We start from the raw sequence: 21956 nt of genomic DNA, 5'->3' as shown, positions 1-21956 counted from the left end.
ACCCCAAGGGCTTCAATTCTGTTGGCCAGAGGCAAGGCCTTAGAATTTGTATCCCTAATCAGGTCACAGGTCACAGGGAAGGCTGCTGCTGTTGGTCCAGGATTCCACCGAAGAAGCATTAGTGCAGGAAAACACCAAGTAGTGCCAGGACTCACTGGAGGAAGGCCACTCCCATTTCCAAGGGAAGAGAAAAGTATATGATGGCAAGGCTGGGACTTGAGCCTATGTTCTTGGCACCCCAAGCCATCAACGCCCGGGGATGTATACAGGATAAGAGAGGAATGGAAAAAGTAAGAAGTATCAAGAGGACTTTGTTGTAAAACGTCTTTGTCATTGTCAGTAGAGAAATAAAGACTGAGGATATATTGGTAATTCCTACTGGTAAAGCAAAGGAACTGAATTAAATGCAGTGGCTCTTTTCCTAAAATCTTGTATCAGTTACACTGTGACAAATCTCAGAGTGAATCTCCTGGAATACTCATATGTGCAAGTTTTAGGGTCTGAGGCAGATGACAAGAGAAGTTATGTCATTCGAATGATGGCAAGTCCCAGAGGAGACCTGGGCTAGAGTTCCGGCAGGAAGATAGGGGATGGAGTGTTGGTGACATGATTTCTTACAGTACCACAGGAACAGCAGGAGGAAGGACTAGGACTCTGCACACACTTCAGTTTTCCCTGGCCTCCTGGAAACCCTCAAACACCAACCATCCTTGCTCTCATCTCTTCATTAGCAGCAAACAACACTTACTGAGTTGGCTCATGCCTGTGGCTCTTTTTTCCATCCTGCTCAAATTTTCTTCCTTACTTCCTTTTCTCTTCTTGGCTTGTGCTCCACCTCCTGATTTGCTTCCTCTGGCTGCCATCTGTGAGCCCTGTCCCCACCCACTCTATCAAGGATTTGCCTTTTCAGACGTGGCATCCAACTAGAGATGCAGTGCTCCCCACATGATTTCTTCCATGCACGGGTGGAGATTCGGTTTATGGGACAGGACTAATTTATCATACAGTCAAGCATACCCCAACTGTGTTCCAAGAATATAAAACAGTAACCAAAAGGTATTTATAGATGCTGTATAATGAGTTAGGGAGAAGAGGAGGGATGGTAGCAGATAGACAGACGCACATACACAGTGACTGACTTTCTTTCTCAACGGTCATATGTTTATAACTTTCCACTGCAAGAGAAAATGTTAATGTTCTGAGGATGCTGGAATTATGCATGCACTAAGATCTGATTAAGGGACTCCTGACTGGTCCACCCTCTTATCACGAGCCTCTCCATCCACCTTACCTCATCAAGACATCGCTCATATTGTTCCCTTTGATTTTCATTTTCCAAAGCCAATGCTGAATTTTCTGCCTGCAGTAAGATACAAAAATAACACCAATAAATCAATGAAATGTTGTGTTATGTGACATCTTACTCAAAATCGTTACTAAATATATCTCCTCAGGATCCATAGCAATCTTTTAGAAGTACTTTTGACAAGTTGGCTCTAAGTACCATTATAGATATGTCAGAGATGACTTCTGTCTTATCAATTGGCTCACAAAGATACATTACAATTTAAAGAAATGCAAAACTTGCTATTCTGGACAAGTAGAAAAGCAAATCATAGCTTGACGTGAGAGTGTTCTGTAGAAAGATTACTATGTTTATTTCATTCTATGAAAATGTAAATGTAAGAGATGCCTCAATCCGCTTCATTAAGACCTGTCACGGTCACACAGTCTACTATTTGTTCAGGTCATGGAAAAGAATCCCAGGTAAAGTCATGAAAGTATAATTCCAAATGCAATCTAAGCATGTCATTTTCATTGTTAATCAATAACTTTTGAACCTAACAAGAGAATGAGAAATGGGAGAGTTGAACTAGTCTTAAGTATCCCTTTCCCCACCTCTTTTTTAATCACTGCCGTCCTGCCCTTCAGAGCCAGGTAGCGTATGTGAGTGATGAATATGGTTACTAGATGGCTATGGAATGCTAAGGGGATAAAAAGTCATTAACATAAGCACGTTAGGTTTCAGAAGAAGTATGAAATGGTAGAAACACTGCCCTCTGCATCCAGCGACCTGGCTTCCTGCCTGAATCCTGAACTGTGCAATTTAACCCAGCCCAGGGCTGCAACCCCACAAGCAAACTTGGCTCTACTCACCGTTCACTAAAACCCTCCTTGACACTGGGGAGTTAGGGGTGAAGTACTATGCTGTAAGCCAGTATTTACAAAGAATGCTATGCTTTTTAAGTGGTACCCAGGTCAAGATTCTTCTTCCATACTTCCTTCCCATTTATTTGGAAATTATATGGAATTGATAATCTGCGTAAACAGCATAAGAAAGGCCTTCGTGTGCTTTTCTCAGATTCATAAATACTAACATTTTGTCACATCTGCTGTTATCATTCACTTTTCATTTTTCTTTTTTTGATTTGCAACTTGAAAGGGAGTTAAAGACAGGATGTCCTTTATAATTAAATTCTTCCACTTGTGTTTCCAAACAACAAAGATGTTATTGAATACAAACACAGTACAGCCATTTCAGTAAACATAAGTACAACATTGATATAGTATGACGATCTGATAGTTCTTATTCTGATTTCATCAAGTCTCAATGATGTACTTCATAGACAACGTTTCCCAGTTAGCAACTCTTATCCATGATCATCCACTTCATTCAGCTGTTACTATCACCTGTCCATGATTCTTTAGTCTACAACAGGTCCTTTTGGCATTGATTTTTCTTTTTCCCATTCTGTTTCCCTCTTTCTCCCTTTTTATTTTCCTAAGACCATGTATTTTGTAGAATGTCTCTTCATTTGGGTTGGTCTCACTCCTCCTCATGCGCATTTGGTGGCATTAGCACAGAAGTAATGCTTGAGACTTTCTCATTGGCTCACAACAGTCACATGATGTCCATGCATCCCACTGCTGAACATACTGTGTCACCACTTTGTTAAGGCGGGGTCTGTCAAACCACTCTACTGTCAAAATTAGTATTTTTTTCTTTTATAGTAAGCAATTTGGGGGAAGATACTTTGTGACTATTAAAATATCATATTGCTCGTCAAACTTTCACCTACCTATTGTGGTAACCATCAGTGATTCTTGCCTCAACTGTTACCTTGGTTTCTAACTAACTCAACTATTCTATCTACAGCAGCCGCCACCTCCACCCCCATTACCTGTGAGGGATACTTTCCAAGACCAACAGTAGGCACGTAAACCTAAGGATAGCACCAAATGCTACATATGGTCACATCCCATATAAGGATGTTTCAATTAATGATGGATTTGTCATAGCCATCATAGTTAGTGTAAGCACACTCTATGATGTTCACATTGATGAAATCACCTAATGATACATTTCATGGAATCTGCCTCCCTCACTGAGGCACACTAAACTGTATTACATATGTTCATACCTGTGCTAAAGTTTAATTTATGAATTAGGCTTAAGAGATTAGTAAGAAATAGACATGACAATATTCTAAAACAAAATTGCCAGCAGCATCATCATGATTAGGGACAACAATTACTCAAAGTAAGGATTACTCAAATACAAGCACTGCAACAACTGGTCTGGTAACTGAGACAACTAAGTGACTCGTGGTAGTGCATGCAGCATGGATGGTTCTTACGCCAGGTCTCACGGAGCAGAACAGTGGCAATTTCATCATGATATCCAGAGTTGCCTGTAACTGATAAGTTATTTCTGGAATTTTCTATGTAGCATTTTTTCATCACAGCTTACTGGAGGAAATTGTGGAAACAAAGTCATGGATAAAGACAGACAGACTACATTTATGGGTGTATATTTTATTAGTATATATAGATTCCTATACCATGCAAAGGGTTATGAGTCATTACTATGACTACTAATTTTGACACGCAAATTGCTCCAGCTTTCCTCAGGTGAACCCGTTTAGTGTAAGTGCTGCCGACGCGAGCACAGGTGAACCGCTTAAATTGGTGTCTGTATCCTTCTGACAAGTAGCCATCAATTTTTAAACACTTTCCTTTTTTGGTTTAGGGAGCTGTTCCAGGCCCATTTTGCTTCTTTCCTTTCTCTATCCTTGGAATTCATCATTTCTCCAAGATACTACTTTTTACTTGGGGAATGATATTTGGAGACTAAAATCTGGGTGTCAACATGCACCAGTTGTAACAGGGGAGTCACAGTTTCTAATCCCTGTTCAGTGGAAGGATTTCTCTCATAGGCATGCAAATCTCCCCTTCCACCAGTCCCATCCACACACATACACACCAAGCCCCACCGAAGTCTTCCCTCCCCTTTTCATAATTATTGGTTCCTTTTGGTACAATGAGAACGTAGGCTCTCCATATCATTGTCTTTACTATTTTGATCATTACTACCAATATGTACAAAATTGTTATGCTACAAAAAAGCCAGTATTAAGAACTGTTTAGGATTTGCTGCTAATTTAGAATGAAGACATAAAGTGAAAACACCTTGCTCAAATGCTACGAGACTAGTTCCTCTGCCCCCTTCAGGGTAGTTACACTGTTCACTTGAAACTCAATTATGCTCATTTGCTTTTAAGAGTATTCAAATTTAATTCCCCTCTTCTTGCTTTCATTTTCGAATGTGTAAAATATTCACATGATTCCACAAGTCAAAACTATACTAAGAGGTAAACATTCAGGGAAGGATCCTTCCCTCTCCTACCTTATTGCTGTGCAACCCTTGAAGATGCTGTAGCTGTGTGCGGTATCTCCTTTGTCATCTTATTTACTGTCACTATCTAGTTAAAATCATATCCTTTGCCACCTTCCTGATACACATGCAAACACCACCTTTTCTTCTTTCCCTGTTTCTGAATTACTTTTTAATTGTACTTCTTCTAAGTCACCAGGACATATCAGGTTCACATTGGCTTCTCCTACTCTCCACACTATCTTTGCCTCAGCCTCTTTAAAGAGAGGTAACTAGAGTGGATCGTACATTTTCTTGCATTTCTATGGAATTTGGACATTTCTCCTCTACGACAACAGCTCTCCTTCCCCTTCACCTCCTCCTCTACACATTGCCTTTCTGAAACTGTCAAGCCCAACTCAACAGCAAGCCTGGAACTGCAGTGCTTCCACCTGTGTTCAGTGCAGACCACGTGGCATCTGACATTCTCATCCTGCATGTGACATCTCCACTCCCTCCACTACCACTCTCCCTGGGAACACACACTGGCAGCAGGGGCTCTGCGGGTCTCTGGCTTGCATTTTTCCACTCATATGGAAGTCATGCATTCTGTTTTCTGTAATGCAGAAAGCATAAATTACACAGTTTCATTTGGGTTTCTTAGTGCTTTCAGTGTTTTCTTTGGCAAAAGCCTGAAAAATTTCAGACTTAGACCAGTTTGTTAATTAGCAAATCCATCTTGGATGAAGTGATTAGAGCAGGATGGGGCACAGAAGTTGAGTAACTTGCTGGGAAAACATCTGGGTGAAGGTGCTCTTACCATCGCGACCAAAGTCACATCTCCACCTATTCACAGTTCCAATCCCAAGAATGAAACACCCTGCTTCTTCTCTTCTTTTTTAAAGATTTTTAAAATCATTTGAAAGGCAGAATTAGAGAGAGAAAAAGGGAGAGACAATGAAACTGAGGTCCTCCAACCACTGGTTCATTCCCAAATGGCTCCAACATCTGGGTCTCCCACTTGGGTGGTAGGAGTCCAGATAACTTGAGCTATCTTCTGCTGCTTTCCCAGGCACATTAGCAGCGAGGTAGATGGGAAGTGGAGCAGCCAGGACTTGACCCGGTGTTCATATGGGATGCCAGCGTTGCAGGTGGTAGCTTAACCTGCTGCATTACGATGCTGGCACCAACCCTGTTTCCTTTTAAGGTCTTCAGGTGTCAGTTCTAATCCTTGTCTCTTTGACTTCACTCTTCTGGGCCAGAATCTCTGTTTTAGTGACAGTCAGACTCCCCCATCCCACCTGCCACACGCACGCAACCCTAGTCCCTCAGATGAGATCCTGCCCTCAGTTCTCACTGTGGACAAGCAACCCAATCCTTCTTCCCTCTGACTAATCATCTGTATGGAGTTTTTAAAGTATTAGTTATGTTTCGATTGGTGCCTTTTCTTCACTGTCCATCTGACCTAAACTTAATGCTTTTCCTGACTTGCTATTCCTTTCAGTGATTTCTTTCAGCCTGTCACACTGAACTGTCCCCACACCCAAGCTGGTGACACCAATCAATCTCTCCAGGTTCCAGGTTCCAGTTCTATTCTGCTACAGTTTGTCAGGCAATGACAAGTTGTGAAGCTTTTCAGCAAGTCATCCAACCTTGCTGAGCTTATAGTTCTTTAGCTATTAAAGGAAGGGAACAAACCAGCCAATCAAACATGTGGATGGATCTCAGGGGAAAGGACCAGTATTCTGGTTCTATAAAGTCATCGATTTCAATGGAGAAATTTAGCTTTTGTGGGGTGTGCTGGTTTCAGTAAAGCAACAGCACAAAGGATAATGGGAATAGATAAAAGAGAATGACAATGCCAGTTTATGTTGTTTTCTCTTTAAATGTCTTAGAAAAAATGTTCAGGGAAATAAAGCTGAAAATGGGAATTTATATGGGATGTCTGTATCTTGCTCCTTCCCATACCATGTTGCAATAACACTACAATCGATCCATTCAGATAATTACAGACATTACACCGTTTACATTACTTGCCTCACGTTTATTGCTCTGACAATCTATTACAGCCAAGCAAATTAAATACCTCAAGGAATCTGCTGAAAACACAACAGACAGCAGACACATTTAGAGTTGCTGTGTTCAGTTCCAGAGACCAATCTAATCGACGTAATCCTCCAAATCCCAAAGGACAGTGAAGATGTTAACAATTATTGCTGGTGCAGTTAAAATAATCTTGAACTCGTGATTTTCTTTAATCCATTGCATTTATTAGAGATTTAGGATTAACCTACTACCAACATGAGACAACAGGGGAAAAGCAGGGGAAAAAATCTTCTTAATTAAATATGACTTAAAGTAACAGTAGGTATTTGTAATGCAGATATGGGAAAGGCTAACACAGAGGGAAAACATGGAGAAAATGCTGGTGTCACTATGGAGAATTATAGAAATTATAATGCAAGTCTTTTCCCATTTTAAATAAGTATGTTATTAAGTTAACACACCCAGAGGATACAATTAGAGCAATCAAACACACACAGTGGATCTTTGTGTTCAGCTTCATCTTCCAGAACAATCAAAGATTTTCACTAGACACAGTTCCTGAGTTAGAAGATTCTCTGCTCAGTGAGCTTTCCCCAGGACTCCAAATTATACTGATCAAAATACAGCACTGGTTTCCTTTCCAAACCCCCTGCATGTCCTTACAAAATCAAAAAACATCTTAGCGTAAAGCCATGCTGTTTTGGTCTACTGTGGAACATTTAATAGGAACCATGTTTCTCAGAGGTCCTGCTCAGTGAAGAGATAGGCTGGTAAGAGTGTACAAGTGATTGAACAAAGTGACGATTCTAAACTGGTGTCTACTGTAATTCTTTAAGGGCAGATTATGTTAAAAAACTTTTTATACCATAAATTTGCATAAAACACAGACCAAAGAGAGAATAGCTCTACAAAAAAAATGAAGAAAAGAAAACCAAAAACTTTCCTGTACACAAAGCATAGTAGCTCCTTCCTTATCCGCAGAGAGGAAGTATGTTTTAAGACTCCCAGACATGTCTGTGGCTAGGTGTGGCACTGAGCCCTATTTATACTGCATTTACCTTTACATACATAATTTGCATAAATATAATAAATTTCATCTTAATACAGGCACACATATTAAGACTATTAACTTATAATAAGGAAGAAAATAGCAATATACTGGAATAAAAGTTATTTAAAGCTTGTGTTTGCTTATATCTGGAATTTTCCATTTAATACGGCTGGACTGTGCTTAATCACTGGTAACTGAAACATCAGAAAGAGAATTGCAGATAAGGGGGTTCTACTGCAACAGCCCTGCTCTAGACCCTTCATCTCTTAAAATCTGTTCCAACTCTTCCATCCAGCTTATGTCTCCATAGCATACAGAAGCTCCTGAGTTAGGGCTAGTCTGTCAATCTCAGGAAGGTCCTGTCCTCCTTCCCAGTCTGTATCTTTGGCTCTGCTTCCCTAGCAAGGAATAGGCTTCACTTTGCCACTGGATTGTCTAATTCCACCTCAGTTGTTGTGGTTTGCCTCAACTCAAACATGGGGGGCACATACATACATTAAAGTTTTTAAATTTTGTATAAAAACACCATAAATAATAACCTACATCATTCACTAAGATTCTCCAAAGGTTAACTTAATACCGCATTCACTGTGTCATCGTTGTATACCTAACTATGCAGAAAGATCTTATTTTAAAAATCATTTGAGAGTAAGATGCAGACATAATGCTCTTTTACTTCTTGATTCTTTGGTGTTTATTTTTTTTTAATGCACTTTCTACATGATCACAGTATATTTAGCACTTTCAGGAAATTAACATTGATGCAAGATCTAATCTACTCTACAGACTCTATTCAAATTTCACTGGCTGTCTCTCAAGGGTGTTTATCTAGTCCATGATCCAATCCAGGCTTCCAGAGTTGCATTTAGCTACCACATCTCTTTAGCATCCTGCCACATGGGACAAACTTCTTGGTGTTTGTCTTTCATGACCTTGACACTTTTCTAGTGCACAGGCCAGTTATTTTGTAAAACATCAATTTGAATCTGTCTGATGTTAGTTCTTAGACTGAAGTATCTGCAGTAAGAATATCATGGTAATGATATTGTATTCTTCTCAATCATGGTATCAGGAGACACATAATACCAAGTCATTCTGTTACTACTATGGTAAGTTTGATCACATTGTTAAGGTGTTACCTTTGAGATCTTCAAATCATAATGTTGTTTACTTCCTATTGTAATCAATGAGTATCTTGCAGGAAGATATTTTGAAATTATATAAATATCAAAAGTCTTTGAGAGTATTAATATGCAAATAAATATATTTTGGTCCATTCATTTTGGCATCTGTCAATAACTGTCTAAACAAAAAAGTGATTATTTACTGTGGTGACTGCCAAAAAGTGATGTTTAAATTCTACTGGCATCCCCACGTTTACTAACTCCAACCCTACCAAGAGGAGAGACTATACATTTTAACATTCCATTTTAATACCATCAATCAGGATGGTTTCAAGTGTACTGCTATGCTCCTCCAGCTATACTGGAGAATTTCTGTCCTTAGAGACAGAAATCATGACTTATAAACCTCTTTTCAAAGGAGAATTAAATTAATGCATTTTTAAACTATAGTTATAGGTAAAAATGAAAACTCACTATAGTATTTATTTATTAGCTATGAGTTTGTGGCAGTACCTGCTGAGTAGCCCTTATCTGAAATGCTTTTGACCAGAAGTATTTCAGATTTCAGGCTTTTCTGAATTTTGATCATTTGTATAGATTTTATCAGTTGAGCATCTCCAATCTGAAAATCTGAAACTTTTGAGCACTGACAAGTTAGGCAGGCTAAATTTGTAGTTTGCATTACCAATTTCTTCATAGTAGTGATCATATTTACAGGTATGGCAGTACATACTCATGTAACATTTAAAAAAATTAGTTCTCAAATAAGAAGTTAACAAACAAGTGATAACCTATGATTACTCTTTGCAAGTATCAATGTGAATTTGATTTATAATAATCATGTCTATGGTTTCCAAACAGTATACATAACCTGGCACATTTGGGCAACATCCAAAGCTGTATTGATCAAAATGGGAGAGTGAGTTTTTGCCACTTTCTTGTAAATACTAACTGCACTTATTAGTAGTATTGTTATGGTGGCAAATTAAAGATAGTTGCAAATGCTTATGACTTATCTCCTTGAATCTGGACTAGCCTTACTAACTTGCTTGAATATAACAGATTGTGGCAAAAATGACACTTTGTGGATTTCCAAGGATTTGCATGGGTTTCTCAGCTTCTGGATCTCTTGCAACTGTAGCTCTTGGAGCCCTGAGCTGCCATATAGGGAGTCTGGAGTCTCAATGCACAGAAGTCATATAAAGCCCAAGCTATGGGAAAAGACTCTGGAAGATGGGATGAACTTGAGAAGAGGAACAGGAGAGGGAGCACCAACGCAGCAGATAAGGGGGTGAAGAAGCCATTTGTAAATACAGTCTCTGACCCCAGTTGACACCACATTGATTGGAGATGAATAATCTAGCTATGTCCATTTTAACTTTCTGACTCATCCTCTTATGTAAAAATAAAATAGTTGTTTTAAGTCTCAAAGTTTTGGGGTAGTTGATTACACAGCGACAGATAACTAGAACAATGGTATTTAGGAAATGAGTAGAATATAAATTCTTTTATGAATGCATTCAATTACCAATCTTTTGCTACATTCCAGTAGGTATGCTTGGGAGTTTACAAAGATGTATAAAACACAGGGGGGACTAACACAAAGAAGCAAACAGTTTAATAAAGGAAACAAACTAATTTCTCACATTGAAAACTACAATACAATAGCATCAGAACAAAAAAAGACACCTAATTTTGGATGAAGTAGGAAGTTTACATCCCTTGCAGATGCAATATCTGACTCAGCTACTTAGTAAGTATAAAACAATAGAAAAACTCCTCATTGGGAAAAAATAACATAGCTTAGAACAAAATACCAAGGAAATGGCATCTGACTGGTATGAGTTTTAAGAAGTATCCAACTAGGCTACAATCCTGGGCAAAAATATCAAGTTATTATGAAAGCAAGTAAGGTCAGACACCAGCTAATACCTACAGCAAAAACAAAAACCAAAACCCTGGGTTTGACAATGACCAAAAAGAACAAAATGATAATATGTCAAAGAAATTGGTAGAAATTGAGTAGGGGTAAAGTTGTGTGAAAGAATAAGAAAGCCAAAGACAAGGACGTCCTGTACAGTGAAAAAGAGAAAAAGACCATTTCACAGTATAGATGCTCCTCCACTGGATAAGCCCAACAAACGCTGCAAATTTATTTAGTCCCCTAACCTAGCAAACCTCATACCTTAGCATCATTGCACACAGGAGGGTATCAGTTGTTGCCTCTCATGATTAGAGGGCTGACCAGAGCTGTAGCTCATTGCCACAGCCCAGCATCACAAAAGAGGATTGTACCAAATATCACGATCCCAGGAAGAGATCAGATTAACAACTTGTATAGCTTCTACTGAGCGTGTATCACTTTCACACCATTGTCAGCTGAAAATCTTAAATAGAACTATCATAGGTTGAGGACCACCTGCAGTTAAAAGGTTTCATCCCTGTGGCTTCCTTTGCTGTAACAGCTTGTGTTTCTCAGAATGCCTTCAGAATTCCAAGATTTCTGAAAACCTTCCAATTCAGCAAAAGTAGACAAGTCACAATAAGATCAGAAAAAAAGGGTATTTCTCTAAAATCACTAGTTGGCCCCAAAGGTGAGAAAATGTGCTTCTTTATCATTGCCACCCAAAATCACAGTCCTATAGGTCTCTACTTAGAAACAATGTACTAGATGACTACCATGCCATTCCAACAACTTGAACTCTGTGGGAAAAGAAATTCAGATTCAGCCTTCCACACAACATTTGGAAGTCCACAAAATATCTCTAATTATACTGCAGTCTGTTCTACTTTGAATGCTGTCTGAAAAGATATATGGAAAGCACCTGGGGAGTGGCTAACTGTACCATCAGCATACCAAGTAAGTGCACTGTAGTCTCACTACAGTGATGTGAAGTTTAGTGCAAAGACACCAAGAACTTAACCTGGATACAGAATCATCTTCCCTTTATTATCACCAAGTCAAAATTACAGGATCTCTGCATCATTCATTCATTTTATCTTGTTTGGTCATTGTAGAAGACAGGTATGTAGGATACTGGCTACCGGGTGGTTCCCACTGACTGTACTTAACAGCTATGGTCTCCATACTCAGATAATGGCCAGGGCTATTGGACAACTTGGAGACAAATTCTGTAACCCCAGGAATTCTCAATAAATAGTTGTATTCTCTGACCACCCATCATGAGAACAAACAGAAGTGCCCATACATGTCTGGATGCACCTTCACAATGTCTTTGCTCTTGCACTCAGAAACTATTAGGGATGGCTACTAGGTCCAAGATTGGCAAAAGACACTGAAGATATAAATTCAAGTAAAACAGTATCTGTCTTAAAGAGTTCAGAATCCATACCATGAGAAATGTTACACAGCACTTGTCTATGAGTCCATTTTTCAAGAACAAAATGAAAAACACTTTCTAATGCAAGAGGGATCTATCTTTCTGAGAGCAAATAGGAGAACATGATGGGAGGCAGCAGTGTGCTTTTGAAATTCTCTTTTCATTTTTTTTTAAATATAAAGAGGCCTGTTCTTTGAAGTCAAGTAAGCATTTATTTGAATCTTGACACTGCCTCTTACCCATCATTACCTCAGGAAAGTCATGGGGAGTCTTTGAGTGGGATTCCTCCTGGGGAATGGAAATGATAGTAAGTATTTGTTGCTGTTTGGTAATGAATGAGATGATTCATATAAAACAGGTCTGACACAGAGCCCAGGCCATAGAAAAAGTCCATCTGTTAGTTTTGTCCATCTTTTATCTGACAACTTCCATTTGAACTTGGGCAGCTCAGAGGCTTGGGGGGAGTGGGAAGTGGTAGTGTTTGCTAAGGCAGACATTGTCCCTGGTGACTATGGAAATTTTTTTTAGAAAGATTTAATAAATATAAATTTCATAGGTACAGCTTTTGGAATATAGTGGTTCTTCCCCACATACCCGCCCTCCCACCCCCACTCCTGTCCCACCTCCTACTCCCTCTCCCATTCCATCTTCATTAAGATTCATTTTTAATTATCTTTATATACAGAAGATCAAATCTATACTAAGTAAAGATTTCAACAGTTTGCACCCACACAGACACACAAAGTATAAAGTACTGTTTGAAGACTAGTTTTACCATTAATTCACTTAGTACAACACATTAAGGACAGAGGTCCTACATGGGGACCAAGTGCACAGTGACTCCTGTTGTTGATTCAGCAATTGAAACTCTTATTTATGATGTCAGTGATCACCTGAGGCTCTTGTCATGAACTGCCAAGGCTATGGAAGCCTCTTGAGTTCATAAACTCTGACCTTATTTAGACAAGGCCATAATCAAAGAGAAAGGTACTGCCTTCTTTGCTGGCCCACTCTTTCCACTGGGATCTCACTCACAGAGATCTTTTATATAGGCCATTTTTTGCCACAGTATCTTGGCTTTCCATGCATGAAATGTTCTCATGGACTTTTTAGCTGGATCTGAATGCCTTAGGGGCTGATTCTGAGGCCAGAGCGCTGTTTAGGGTGTTTGTCATTCTATGAGTCTGATGTGTGGCCTGCTTGACTAAGGAGATTTCTACCAAGAGATATGCAGTCAGGGCTCCAAGACTGTGCCTTTGAATAACCTCATCTAGAGATTATCTTTAGATTGCCTCCTTTCATATGCAGATTTCCTTTCTCTTTTTATTTCTCTCTCGCTTCTTTATTCCCACCTCCAGATGCCCATTTATCAACAACTCTTATAGAAAAACCTGCTCTTTGGGCCAGTGCTGGAGCTCAGAAAGTTAAGCCTCCACTTGAGAAAACCAGCCTCCAATATCAGACTCCCAGCTGCTCCACTTTCAATCCAGCTTCCTGTTAATGCACCTGGGAAAGCAGCTGAAAATGGTTCAAGTCTTTGCCCCTGCCACCCATTTGCAACACCTGGAAGGAGTTCCTCGTTCCTGGCTTTGGCTTGGCCCAAGACCTGGCAATTTTGGCCACGTAAGGAATGAACCAGAAGATAGAAGACTTGAAGAATGTAAAAAAAAAAAAAAAAAAAAAAAAAAAAAAAGCACAAGACATGTATAGGAGAACAAGGAGTTCGTCCCCTCTCCCAAGAAGCAGGAAATTCACATCAGGGAAAATACTGAGAATTCTTCCAGGGATAGGAATCCTTGACCTCTAAACTATACAGGGACTGACAGAAAACCAGGGAAAGAAAAAAGTGCAGAGATTTGTGTTCTAGGAATCATTTCACCCAAAACAGTAAGTCACTTACATATGCAAGTTAAAACTAGATTTACATACACACACAAGATTGGTGCCAACTTAAAAATTTTAAATGGTAAGTGTTTGGGAGTTTGCAGAGCAACAGAAATCTCCATTTTCCACTGGTGAGAGCACAAATTCATTCAGGGTGGCTGAGCTGGCTCAGCCTGCTGAAGGAGAAGATGCAGCTTCTGACTCAGCAACGCCATTTCTAGGTATATCCAGCACAGACACCTGCAAGCCCATACCCCAAGATGCCCACACCCAGTTGTTAATAGTAGCTACGTTCTTACTAGTTCCCACATGGTAAGAGTCCAAATGAAGAAATGGTACAATGGATAATTTGTGGCATGTCTCAATCATGGAATACTGTATGGAAATAAGATATAGTGAAGCAGGCAGATAAACGTATAACATGAGTGAATCTTGTAACGACAACACTGAATGAGAGGAGGACATCTGAGAGTATGTAAAAAAAAAGTTCATGGAAAAATGTCAATGTTTATTTTGGCACAAAAGAAATCAAAATCCTTTGACAATTTTCTCATAATATGCATTCTCCATGAAATTCTTTAAAGATCCCTTATATATTTAAAAAACACACAAGCACACATACAAAATTTCCTAAAATGATTCTACAAAGCTTTAAAACTGGAAAAACATATTGTTTAGTGTTATATATATAGGAAGTAAAACTACATTTTTTAAAACAAAAATGTATTACAGGGTCAGCGTAAGCATAGACCCTAGTGGGGGAAAGGACATAATGTTGAAAGAAGAGCCCTTGGGTACTGTGACCTGGTAGCAGTCACTCATTCTTCTTTTGGCTTTATAATATTTAACTGTAAATATACACTTTATGCAGTTTTCTGGGAATGTGTCACATACATACAAACTAATAAGTATTAGAGCATTGCCTGGGAAAGGGAAAATTCTAGAAGAGCCCTAGTGTACTAGGCAGTTCCTTATCACTGCAACAGAGCTAGCAGGTAGAGAGCAGATTAAATCAATAAGGACAGAGAGCTAGAGGGTGGGCATTTGGCACAGTGATTAAAATGTTACTTGGAATGCCTGCATTCCATATTGGAGCAACCGATTCTGAGACATCATTCTGCTTGTGATTCCAGCTTCCTGCTAATGGGTACCCTGGGACCAGCAATAAGCAATGATTCAAGTAGTTGAATCTTGCCACCCATGTGGAGACCTGGATTGAGTCTGGGATCCTGGCTCCAGGTTGGCCAACACTGGGATGCTGTGGACATTTAGGGGAGTGAACCTGGAGTAGAAGAGGAGCAGCTGGGAATAGAACCAGAGTCCCTATGGGATGCTGCGCTGCAGGCATATTAACCTACTGTGCTACAGTGCTGGCCACATGACTAGTTCTTAAGTAAGGTATGCCAGCAGTCAAAATGATCCCCCTCCCCTCCTTTCCATCGTTTGCCTGTTTTCACAAAATCTTTTACTCAAGGATGCCCATTGCTCACTCTCACCCTTTTCAGGGAAGAAAAGTATTGCCCTATCAATTAAGAATTTACAGGGAAAATTGGATTAATCTGTAGTGAGGTTGGGATTTAATTATTTTCAGGCAAATCAGGGCCAGCACCATCCCATATGGGCACCGGTTTGACACCCGATCCAGCTCTTTGCTATGGCCTGGGAAAGCAGTAGAAGATGGTCCAAGTTCTTGGGCCCCTGCACCTGCATGGGAGGCCCAGAGGAAGCTCCTGGCTCCTGGCTTTGGATCAGCACAGCTCCGGCCGTTGCAGCCAATTGGGGAGTGAACCGGTGGATGGAAGACCTCTCTCTCTCTCTCTGTGTAACTCTGACTTTCAAATAAATAAAATAAATCTTAAAAAAATAATTATCAGGCAAATCTCTGGTCTTTCCCTTAGCACAGTATCCTCACAGTTGGTGGAGCAGATAGGTTGCTCTCCACTTGCACCTGCCTCCAGGTGAGTGAGCAGCAGTGGCTCAGCAGCAGGTGGACAGGTAAGGCTTCCTGCTTTTCAGCCAGAGCTGAGCACAATGGGCCACAATAGCATGTGAGGATAATTTAGCTCAGGCACTGCCTGGGGCTGAAACTGAAAGGACACAGGCAACACTTTGCCTTGGTTCTGCCATTTGGTGCCCCAATAGTTCCATATTTGGATCAAAAAAAAAAATCTAAATAAGATCTGGCCAACAGAGAGGAGTTATCCTTGATTCATGGTACTGCTCAAAATAACCCATTGTTGAAGACATAATTATGTCAGAGGTGTACCTATGAGACAGAATAACAGCTAGAACACTTCCCACCATCAGGAATTAGACATGTAGGTCCAGAGGAAGATGGGAACCAGACACTTGGCTACGTATGTGACATGGAGGAACATGGGAGCTGTGGAGAGTGATGATGACGACAACTATAGCGAGCATGAGGTTTCCAGGCACTGGATTCTGTGCTTGACACATAAAGAACTTTATCTCGTGCAGCACAGCAACGCTGCAAAGGAGGTTACTTGCTGCAATTCCTACTTTAAAGATGATTGATCAGAGACTCAGAGAGGTCCAGCAGCTTTCTTTAAGCCACACGGATTAAACTGAATCAGAAGTACTCTAAGGGCCCGCGCCGAGGCTCAATAGGCTAATCCTCCACCTGCGGCCGGCACACGGGGTTCTAGTCCCAGTCGGGGTGCTGGATTCTGTCTCAGTTGCCCCTCTTCCAGGCCAGCTCTCTGCTGTGGCCCGGGAGTGCAGTGGAGGATGGCCCAAGTGCTTGGGCCCTGCACCCCATGGGAGACCAGGAGAAGCACCTGGCTCCTGGCTTCAGATCAGCGCAGTGCGCCGGCCGCAGTGCGCTGGCCACAGCGGCCATTGGGGGGTGAACCAACGGAAAAGGAAGACCTTTCTCTCTGTCTCTCTCTCTCTCACTGTCTGCCTGTCAAAAATAAAAAATAAAAAAAAGAAGTGCTCTAAACCACTACAGTGAACTTAGCATTCTGAACTTCCAGTTGTGTTGCTGTGATGAAATTATGTTGACACCTATCTACCCCTGGCTAGCTAGAAACCACTCAGCCTGTTAGCAAGCCCATGAGCCAAAAGAAGGTGAATGCTGCTCTTCTTCTCTGTAAAGAATTTTCTATGAAAACAATGAGGAAGGAGGAGAGCTAATCCACTTAGACACACCTTAATTCCTCCCATTTTAGCTTTTAAAATGTCTTACGTTGTTCTGTGTGGGTGATTGGGTGGGAGCTGGCAGGTATTTTAAGCAGTTGAGATCCTGGGTGGTAAGTGGAATGTGATTTCTTTTTGAGAACTGCAGAAAAGAAGAGTAAACAACCTCGGCTTGTAGCTCAGCTCAGGTGCAATAAGAGATGTGGGCTGGAAAGTTGGCAGCCACCCATTTTGTGGGAAGATTTTTCTATATGAACCAGACATCATTTCACTAAGATAATATTTATTCATTCTGCGTACTGTGTACTTACCTATGATTCTAAGGACATTTTATACCTACATGATGTCTCACGGAGACATTCTTAAGTGTAAGAATGATGTGACATGAAAGAGCTAGCTATTCAGTTTTGCTCTGGCAGTTTTGAAGACATTACCCTGCAGCACAATGTGGAAGAGAGAACGATCAGGAAGAAATGGTTTCAAGCTCTTCTCGTTATGAACTGTATGACACTGACCACGTCACTTAACTTCTCTTGCCTTTATTTTTCTTATCAGTTTCTTAGATCACATCATCTTTTAAGCCTTGTCCAGCTCTAAAACCCAACATGTGTGTGAAGTTATACAGTAATTACCAAAAGATAAAGATTCTTGAGACAGGACAAAGAGGCTCACTCTTTAACTAGTTTCACAGCATAGCAATCTCTTTCACAGAACTGGACATACATGATGTTTGCTTGTTCCTTCATTTGAGGCAGTGACAGGGTGAGCCAATTTCCACCAGAACCCACAGAGCCTAGCTGGCCTCTTCTCTCTGAACCAGACTTTGATGAAATCTGTTGAGCACAGAGAGGCATAACCAAGCCAGAATGAAGTCTCATTAAGACAAACATGGATGAAATGTCAAGCTTTGTACAGCAAAGCTTATTTCCATGTCTCAACAGATGGCTGCAAAATCAAGGCCTTGTTGATCTGGTTAGAACAAATGATTTACGGAAAGTCCCTCTATATGAGAGTGTGGGTGTGTAATATCTGTGCACTGAGCACGTTCTCTCTATATATTCAAACCAGAATTTCTCAACCTTAGCATTGCTGACATTTTAGGGGCAGATAATCCTCAATCTTAGGGGTGCCCTGTGCATTATGCAGTTTTAGCAGTATACCAGTAACATCCTCCTCATCCAGTTTAGATACCAAAAGTGTCTCAAGACAATGCTAAATATCCTCTTGGAGGGACACACACATACACACACACTCACAGGTGCACAAGTTCAAATATATACACTTACATTGACAACATCAGACCCATATTTTCATGGCTCTCTTCCAACTTCATGACCAAAGTCCAAGTTAGGATCTGAGTTAGAAATTATTGAGATCTCAAGCACAATGACATAATTTCACAGATGAAGGTAACTGAAGCCCAGAGGTATAAAGCAATGACTCTCTACCCAGCCATTGTAATGTGTGTTCTGTTACTGGACATAAGAACAACTAGAACTGGAAGATATCTCATTTCTTCAAATCCAGCTTCTATTTTACAGGTAAGAAAACTTGATTATTACCTTTTGTTTTTCTCTCCTTCTACCCATTACACTGATGGTTTTTTTCTGCTCTTCTAACTGTTACATTAATGGTTGCTCTGACAGACTGGGTTTTAAATTCATCTTAATTTTATTCAAGGTAGTAGAATTTGTACCCAATTACTCAAAGAGACAACCTTCACAGAACATGTTCCCTTTGATCAACAAAGCAGAGACAGGTTGAGACAGTCCCTGGCTCAGGTCTCACACCCTGTGAGCTCCACTTAAGTACCATGGCAGGACAATTATCCAGTCAATTGTTCTGGAGGGCACATCATCTCGAAAACATGATCAAGTTCACTCTATTGTAATTAATCAGAAAACTGCTCTAGTGTGATGATGGTTAACATCTCGCTGGCTTGCAACTATCTTTGTAACCCAGGGAGACTGCTCACATTAAAGATGAACTCTATTTACAGACTCCCCCATTTTGATGCTAATTGCTAAATTATACCCAGAATGCCATCCTATTTAAATGTTTCACACCTCTTGGTAGAAATACATTAAGAAAACAACGTGTTATATGAAATAGGATTGTGTCGGTATAATGTATTTGCTATGATAAATATATTCAAAACATCTTAAAAACAAAACAGTCTCAATATTTTTCTAAGCTGTTCTAGAATTACTGTTTCAAAAGTGAAGCTTTGGGGAATAATCAAGTCAGGATGATGTAACAGTTCCTTCGAAAGAGCAAAACACTGAGATGCTTCATGCATTAACTGTAGCTTGCAAATGTTGGTCAAAGACTTTTAGCCATCATGATATTACATCATCTTCATATGTTTTAGAGTACAGACTATTCAAACTTCAAGGTGATGTGCATTTTGCTTTTGAAATCCAAAGGTTCTCATTTCCTATTAGCTTTTGAGCCTCTAGGTTCATAGCATTTGAGGATTCCTGAATTTCTGTGCATATTGGTTTTCCACTTCCCCCACATTCCCATACTGAAGCAATTATCATTAGGAATGATAAGGACAGCAAACGTGACTTTAAAGCATTAATGTAAAAAGAAACATGCATTTAGATAATACTTATCTGTACTGAAATGAAGTATTCCTAAAGCTGAGAAAGTCAATTATTTCTCAAAAAGCAATCACAATATAGTTTTTAAAAATGAACAATCCAAGAGAGCAGAAGGTATAAAGGAGGCATTCATTAGACATAGAGGGAAATTAGAAAGAGGGTGATGGGTGAGGTGTCCAGTTAGAATACAAGTAGCAACACAAATCTCCAGTAGGTATCACTGATAAAGGTCAAGGGGAACAGAGTTATGACAGTGAACTTTAAAAATACTGACAGGAAACAAGAGTACTGGTTTCATATGCGCTGCTTTGCTGTTCACATAAAACCATTAGTCCCGTCACAGGAAGGTGTATTGATTTACACAGACACTCATTTGTCACATCCTGTAGAGTACATTAAAAGCTGCCCAGGTATTTCAAATATACTCAGCAAATTTGCCTTCCCACCTGTGTGCAGCCTGGTTTTTTGGCTGCAAGGTAATTTGCAGTGTGACAGGTTTGATTCAAGGGAAAGCCAGCAACTTAAAGGTGCAGCTTTGAGATTCCTTCCTGATGTCTTAATGAGGAGCTGCTCTCACGGTTGGTGAACCCTGGTGGGGAACCTGCCATGTGTGAGAATTTAACATATAAGATGTCCAGAGGGGATTCACAAAGGAGTGTCCATGCAGTCTTCAGCTGGCTCATCCCCATACAAATTCCTAACTTCCATATACATGTGACCACCACTGCCTGGCCCTGTGTTATGAATGGCAGATGGTATGAAGTAAAGGGAAGTAGCTGGCGTACATCAATGTAAGAAAGAATTCTGGTTGTACATATTATCAGCATGCTCACGCTGGGTAAGTCACTTGCCCTTTTTACCACTCAGTTTCCTAATCTGTAAAATGAGGTTAAAAAGAATACGTACATCACAGATTGTTGTAAGGGTCAAGTGGCATAAGGCATGGAAATCACTAAAGAAGATGTCTACTTCAAAGCAATGCCACGTTGTAAAAACCATAGCCACTGGCCACATGTGGCTATTTATAATTAATATTAAAGCTAAAAAAATCAAATCCTCAGTCACTTCAGACACATTTCAAATGCTCAACAGCCACATTTGGTTAAAAGGCTACCATAGTGGACAGTAGAGAGGGAACATTTTCAGCAGTAGAGAGTTCCATTTGATGTCAAGAATTATTTCAGAGGTTGATATACAAGGGGGTTCCAAAATGGTCAGGGAAAATATGCATTATCCTTTAACTACATTTTAACGAACATTTTGAAGGCTTCTCATATTTTATTAGCTAATTCTTTATAGGTGCTATCATTTAATCTGAGGCACAATGCTACAGTTACAAATTGACTTGAAAAATACATGACAGATCTCAACTCATTATGCTTTTATATACATTTTCTTCTTTCAAGTCATGATTTCACATTCATCTCAATTTATCCCCACAGTATCCTTGTGAGGTAAACAGATTAAACATCTATCATTTTCATCTTATGGAGAAGGGAGACAGATCTGTGTAAAGTATCTACTATGTTTACATGAGCAAAAACAAACACTATCCTTTGGAGGGTTTTGAGAATAGGAAACAAATTAGGCAAGGAAGACCACGTGGGAGGAATTAAGTTCTTATTTTTCTTGTTTTAAAATAGATAAGAACTTATTGTGGGGAACTTGAAAAGTATATAAAAGTATGAAAGAAGCAAAAATTGCTTAAAATTACACAATGTGTAGATACACATCTTTATCATGTTTTCACTTTCTGGGGAATATATATATATGAGAGTTCCAGGCAGCAGTCATTTGGCCAGTGAACCAGACAGACACACACACTCTCCACTCTCTCTCTCCCTCCCCCAACTTCCTCTCCTGTAACTCTGCCTTTCAAATAAATATTTTTTTAAAAAAAATAATGCAAAGACATTCAATGTAACTCCAATTTCAAATCACAGAATATTTGTCAGGATAGAGCCCTGAGATTAGAATTAGTGGGTGAATGCCAGAGACCTTTCTCAGAGACTCCTGATATGTATCATACTCTGCCTTCTTGAATGGCTGTACTGACTTTGACTTCTGCAAGTGCGTATGTGAGTGTCACCT

At 39.9% G+C, this 21956-nt stretch overlaps 1 protein-coding gene across 16 annotated transcripts in view; it reads right to left on the bottom strand.

Moving 5' to 3' along the window:
• NCKAP5 (NCK associated protein 5) overlaps nucleotides 1–21956 on the bottom strand; it is a 1067666-nt gene that overhangs the window by 201070 nt on the left and 844640 nt on the right. For all 16 annotated transcript variants that reach the window (XM_051849620.3, XM_051849629.3, XM_070071010.2 and 13 more), the window contains one exon: nucleotides 1292–1360. In XM_051849620.3, the coding sequence (XP_051705580.3) occupies nucleotides 1292–1360 (69 nt within the window). The remainder of the gene's footprint in view (nucleotides 1–1291; nucleotides 1361–21956) is intronic.

The sequence above is a fragment of the Oryctolagus cuniculus genome, chromosome 3, assembly GCF_051225735.1.
Source record: "Oryctolagus cuniculus isolate XC-2025 breed Fujian yellow rabbit chromosome 3, ASM5122573v1, whole genome shotgun sequence".
Classification (NCBI taxonomy): Eukaryota; Metazoa; Chordata; class Mammalia; order Lagomorpha; family Leporidae; genus Oryctolagus; species Oryctolagus cuniculus.
The sequence above is the reverse complement of the archived record's forward strand: the minus strand, read 5'-3'. Positions and strand labels throughout refer to the sequence as shown.